Source organism: Mus pahari, unplaced genomic scaffold, assembly GCF_900095145.1.
Source record: "Mus pahari unplaced genomic scaffold, PAHARI_EIJ_v1.1 scaffold_10681_1, whole genome shotgun sequence".
Classification (NCBI taxonomy): domain Eukaryota; kingdom Metazoa; phylum Chordata; class Mammalia; order Rodentia; family Muridae; genus Mus; species Mus pahari.
The window spans coordinates 19,923-26,539 of NW_018392900.1; the positions used below are offsets into that span (position 1 = coordinate 19,923).

Here is a 6,617-nt window from a genome sequence, read left to right on the forward strand (position 1 = left end):
GGGAGAGGGAGAGGGAGAGGGAGAGGGACTTTCTTGTCTCTGGAAGATATATCTTGTCCCAGCTCATTCCTGCCTTCACTCTGCCCTGTTCCACCTGTTCCACGGTCAACTGACTTCCTTTGCATGCTCCCAGTGTTCTGACTGGTCATGACTCAAACTAGCAACCCTGGAAGGAACACTCTGAAACCATGAAATAAAAATTCATATTCCCTACTGTTACATTGTTTCTGACCTTTTTGCACAGCAACAAGACAACTAAATGTAGGTAAGATCATGAGGCCGAAGTGTTAAGTGATAAAGATTCCCATAGGCACTCTGTGGTCAACTACCCATTTTTACTTTAAAATCATTTGAATAACAGGTACTTTCCTAATTTTCTTACTCACATGGTTATAGAGTTTGTGTATTTATACTTGTTAGCAGATTAGCAGAACTCAGCCTGTAATAGTAAACTATAACTATTATAACAGTCTTGGGTGAAATTAAATACATGCTTGTAAAATGTTTCTGTAAAAACTAATAAAGTGAAAGTCAACCTATTATACCAGTGAAATGGCATTTGATGTAGTTTATGTGAAGCAATATATAACTCAGTGCAAAGTGGGAAGATGCACCAAAATTATGATTTAACTCAGCATAAAACACATTGATTTTTTAAATAATATATTCTGCATTCAATGGGTTTTTAAGGCATTTTCATGCATGTATGTGATGTATGTGATACATATTCAAATTTGTTGTCATATCTTTACTTTTTCTATCTGCCTCAGGTTCCCACTGATTGGCTTCGACTTTGCAACTTGATCCCTCTTCTACATTCACAGTGTTATTTTTTTTTTAATGTCTAAGTGAGTTGTGTTAGGTTTACTTGTAGGATTGTTGATCATGTTCGCCTTGAGAGGAACTCTACTGTTTCTCTCCCCCTTCCTCCCTCCTCTCTCCTCCCTCTCCCTTCTCCCTCCTCCCTCTTCCTCTCTCTCTTGCTCTCTGTCTCTCCCTCCCCCTACTCTCTCTATCAGAGAAACATACTAGATACACATGTATATACACATCTACAGGAATGCATGGTGAGCTAATTTTCTCCCCATGAAAGGTTGTTCACAGATATTATCCTTGGGTGACTGATGTGCAGACACTCCCTGCTTCCATGAGTTCAAGACTACAATGGCCTCTTCATGCCTAAGTTCAATGTTGCACACAACTTCTCATACCCTCCACCCCATCAAGCTCTTTCCTTCTTTTGCCTCTTCTTCTGCTATGTTCTGTGATCCTTGCAGAAGCCATTTATTGCTGAGCCTATAACAGTCACCCTTTCTTAATTCTTATTCTTTTAGTCTTTCTGGCTAATGTCTTTTAATATGTGATCAAAATAATTCTTTAAAACTCCTGTTGGAATGCTTCTGTTAACTATATCAGTAGCCCTGTATGTGTTTCTTCTATAATTATCATGGATACTTCTTTAATATTTTCTCTCCTTTACAGCATGCAGACTCTCAGTAAAGTTACAACTGCAGCCAAATTATGATTTTTCTGAGATCTCTAGCTATACATTTGAACTGAGGAAAATTATGTGACACTCAAAAGCCAATTTTACTCCATGTTGAATAGACTATAGAAAGTCATTCAGGTTCATGACAGTCATAAAACACCTTCTGAGTCTATTCACTTCTGTCTTGTTCTAGAAAGTTGAGTGTACTGGTCCACATACTACTATGGATCATATTTCTCAGATTTCTACTGGATAAACTTTTTGAGTCTTTTAACAATAAAAACTAATTGTTCGTTAAGAAAAAGGAAGATTATAAGTAACAATATCTAAGTAGCATACATAGAAATATCCAAAAGAAAAACTATCAAGAAGTGGGGTATGTTCAGTACTACAAATGAGGATTAAATATCTAATTTCATAACACATAAGATTTAATTACAGTAAATAGTATTATAGTAAATAACATGAGTTGTGTTCATGAGTTGACAAAAATTATTGTTCATTTGGGACTAAACCACCAACCAAAGAGTACACATGGAGGGACCCATGGCTCTAGCAGCATATGAAGCAGAGGATGGTCTTATCTGGCATCAGTGGGAGGACAGGCCCTTGGTCCTGTGAAGGCTTGATGCCCCAGTGTAAGGGTATGCCAGGGTAGTGAGGTGGGAGTAGGTGGGTGGTGGGGGAACACCCTCATAGAAGCAGGAGGAAGAGGGATGGGATACCGGGTTTGCTGAGGGGAAACCGGGAAAGAAGATAACAACATTTGAAATGTAAATAAATAAAATATCCAATAAAAATAGAAAATAAAGAAATTTTCCAACATGCTGATACTTTACATCCAACATAGGACAACTTAGGAGTTTAGTAAAAAAGAAAACAAAACCACTAGAATTCCCAAACAAAACAAAGCACCAAGGAACAAACAAATAAAACAAACAAAACAAAAAAATACTATTTTTCTTTTCCAAAGGTTACAATAGATTGTGGACAATGATGACTTTCATATGGATAGATCCATTTGTCAAGAAACTAGCACTTGCAATTCGCAGCAGATTCATCACGGGACTCAGGAGTCACCTGGCATAGGGAAAGGGGCAGGTGCATGATTCTCTCCCAAGGTTTCCAAGCAGGAGATAAAAGATCAATGAGATAAAACAGCTGAGGGCACTCACTAGGGAATGTTGGAAAGATTTTGATATGTCATGTTGGCATACAGAAAACAATCTGCAAATGAGGGAAAATAGAACTAGTAGAACCAGAAGAAGCGGGTTTTCATTATCCACTGGTCCTAATGATAGAAAAGAAGTTTGCCTTCATTCTGGGTAAGTACAAACCACTGGCGGTATCATCAAGTACCTGAGCTCAGTATACCTGTTAAGACAGATGTGTGCATGGTCACTTTATATAAAGTTCTAGAAAACAAACGTGATAATGAAGAATGAGTATATAAATTTGGGGAGAAATTTCATTTTTCACTATGTATTCTCTGAACCTCTTTGGTATGGTCCACAGATTTCTAATTTCTATTTGTTATCTATTCTAGTGGCTTATCATGAAAGCACAAAAAGGAAAGAGAAGAAAATAGAATTAGGAGACAGCAATAATGGAAGATGTGTAGATAAACAAATGGAAAGAAATCTCTCCCCTCTCCCTACAGCCCTCCCTTCTTTACCCCGTGTGTGTGTGTGTGTGTGTGTGTGTGTGTGTGTGTGTGTAAGTCAATGGTATCAGAGGCCAGAAAAATAGTAACCTTGTGGTGTAGTTATTTGTGTTTTCTGGCTGGATAATGTCTATGCTTGAAACCAAACTCAGGTCCTCTGAGTAGTGGGTAGTACATTTTTAATTACTGAATAGTATTTTTAATATTGATCATGACAAGTTCCTGAGGATTCCACTATTTCCGACCAGAATGCTGTTAAGAGAACAAAGTAAGGAAATGCTTTTCATTATCTTCTTTTCATTAGTCATTTTCTCACTGAAGCAAATACTAGTTCTATAAATATAAATGACATTTTGAAAAATGTACTATATACACCTCTTATATTTTTATGCATTATATAGTATGTAACTATTTTTACATCAAAATAGTTGTGGTTCATATTAACTACTTTTAAATTTAATATTGCATAAACTTAATAAACATTATAAACTTCAAAAACATTAATGCACATGGATACATGTACCTTATTGATTATTTCTTGTTAAAAACTGGCTTAACCTGCCAATAAAACCCTACATAAGATAAGGAACAATCTGAGACAGTAGTTTTAGAAGTATACTCCTAGGACATTTCAAGTAGATCTTATTTACTAGGAATAGCAAAAATTGTGAAATCAACACTAAACAATGTCACAATGCCACTATCTTTGTAGACTCAATTGGTAGTCAAAGAGTATCACACAGCTTTTAGAAAGGATTAACTTTCTAGACACCCCTACATTCTATGTAGGCTTATTCCTGTATTTGAATTTCTATGGGTCTGTGCTGTGAATAAAACAACAGAACAATGTTTCTTCCTATCCAAGAGAAAAATCAGAACACTACAGTTATTATTAAGCATGGTTACATAAGCACATACAGAAGAATGGACACACAATTACACGTCATAAACAATTTTCAATTTCTTGAACCAAAGAACTAAATAAATATTGATAATATATGAAGCTATATTTTAAAAAAATCTCACCTTCTTTTACTACGCTCAGTTTAATAATTTCAAAATTAATGAACGGAATAGCAAAAACAATTGCAGAAATTCCTGTTAGAAAGCAGCCAACTGCCACCCAATTTGCCCGATTCCCTCTACCTCCAAAGTGTGCTACAATCAATGAGAACAGGCAAGCAGTAATATAATCACTAGAATCCATTACAAATGCCTCTGTCCGTGACGGAGATAAGTGAGACTCAAAAACTTTTAAAGTCAGCTCAACAAGAGCAAAGATCATAGCTAGAAAGAGAAAAAGAAAGAAAAAATAAATATAAAACAGTTTAATAGATGAAATAGACCACTATTATAATCATTCAAAGAAAATTAGATTTATACTATTTAGGGTTAGTTTAGAATACTATCAATGAATAAAATCTATAAATTTATTAACTTTCATGAAATATTTTACCTGAATATGAGAAACTATTTTAAGTACCTCTATTAGTAGTCTCTTTGAGATAAATTATGTTTGAATCATCTCCTCACTATATTAGATGTATCATGCTAAATTTTGAAGAATTAGTAAATAATATAATGGTTGTTTACCAATTTTCTAACTGAAATTATAAAGATATTTGAAACCCAGGTTAGATTTCAAAGTATAACCATGTAGCAGATCTAAGATTCTGTCTTTGAAGATTAACTTTCAGTCTTAAAGTAAAAAATAAAACTAATGTATACATACATGTAAATCATTATAAAGAGTAGGAAATATATAAATTTAGTGTTATCTGTGAACATTCACCATCCAGCATGTAAAGAAAAAAAAGAAAATAATCATACTAAGGGGGAAAATGATGTGATACAAGGAATAGCTACCAACAGATTTCATTTCTTGGAATAGAAACAGAAAATTGTGACAAATTAACACTCATGCTGTGTCTGCAAAGTGGCAGGATCACATGTCATTGCTGAAGCAACCATAGCTGCTCTCCCCAATTACCTCAAACACTCATTGGATTACAGGGATCAAGGAATCCATACTGCTCTTCCTAAAGCTCTGAGAACCAACTAACCCCTGCTGGTGTGCTGCCCCAGGACCAGACACAGGAGTACAGTGATGCTGACATATTCGTGATTGATGCTAACAGAATATCTATTCCCTACTTTACCTCCAAGAACCCCAATCACTCAGTGTTGCTCCTGCTGCCAAAATCATCACCCAAATCAGAAAACCAGAGATGATTCTGCCTACATTTTTGCTACCTATTTTTGGTAACCTCTCACTGGCAATGGCTAAGTGTGAATGCCAGCAGAAAGCTAGAGAGAGAATGTAGTGTCCAAGTTATTGCAAAAAATTTAAATTGTTAACTAAAACATTAGAAGAGAAAGAGAAGGAAGAGACAAGAGGCAGGAGAAGAAAGCATGAGGATAAAAGCAGTCATGTATTTCTTCCTGCGATCTGAACCACTTGAGGTCTCACCATCCCTCAATTCAAAGGTAAGGAAACAAGCTCCAGGCAGAGAAACCTGGTTTGTCGAGAGTGTTTCAAACTTGTGAGCAAAAATCGTGATGGCGATGCTGTATTCAGTTTTATCTTCATCTCCCGAGCATTCAACCCAAACGCAAGTTGATCATTAAATAACATGCACTAACTCAACACAATCTTCCCATCTGTTATGAAGCTGTAACCGACAGTATGGAATGCACCCTGCCAAGCAGGGAGCCAAAGACTGAAGGCAAGGGCAGTGCATTGGGTTAACATTTTCATTCGTGTTTGGAAAAAGAGTCAGAATTCATCCACACGCTCCTTCCCACAGTGTGACAGCCTCAAGTCTACTGCAATACATCCTCTCACCTGAGCAACCCTGCTCCTCCAACTTACCATGAGCCATGACTGCTAAAAACAACAGAGCCAGGAAGAACTTAACATTGTTGAAACGCTGTAAACAAGGGAAAACGAGAGGGCCCAAACCAAATGGACCCTCCGAGGAATCATTGTATTGTGGATCTGACTTTTTCATATCTGGTGTATCTGCAAACTTCTTCTCTGCAGTTGGAAGTGTTACCAGGTACGTTTCTACTTTCCTGGGTTTTTTCTGGTGTTCATCCCTGTCTACCACCTGAGACGTCTTCACTGCACCGTTTTCATTTCTTTTGGCCTGGGCCATGGCTTATCGAAAGCAGCTCTGAGGATACTGTAGGTGTGTTTTGAGGCACACGTGTACTCCCTGAGCCCAGGTGAATAATGTTGTCACCGCCACTAGAACTCCACAGGGAACGTTATTTCCAGTGCAGGGAGTCAACGTCCCTACGTCTGTTGAGTGACGCTGCGGAAGTTCCAAGACTGAATTCTATCTTCTTTGTGTCACAGAGAAGGAAAGAAGAGGAAAGGAAGGAGGGAGGAGGGAAAGAGGAGAGAGGAGGTGAATACGATCAAACAACGTTGAACAAAGTCGAATAAATAATGAATATTTG

At 37.0% G+C, this 6,617-nt stretch overlaps 1 protein-coding gene across 1 annotated transcript in view; it reads right to left on the minus strand.

Annotated features, from left to right (window-relative positions):
• LOC110315245 (solute carrier organic anion transporter family member 6A1-like) overlaps window positions 1-6,391 on the minus strand; it is a gene marked incomplete at its 3' end in the record, with an annotated part of 24,320 nt that extends 17,929 nt beyond the window's left edge. Inside the window, exons 1-2 of the mRNA XM_021189348.1 lie at window positions 6,025-6,391; window positions 4,179-4,439 (exon numbers count right to left, since the gene is read on the minus strand). Of these exons, the coding sequence (XP_021045007.1) occupies window positions 4,179-4,439; window positions 6,025-6,310 (547 nt within the window). The remainder of the gene's footprint in view (window positions 1-4,178; window positions 4,440-6,024) is intronic.
• Between the last annotated feature and the right edge of the window lie 226 nt (window positions 6,392-6,617).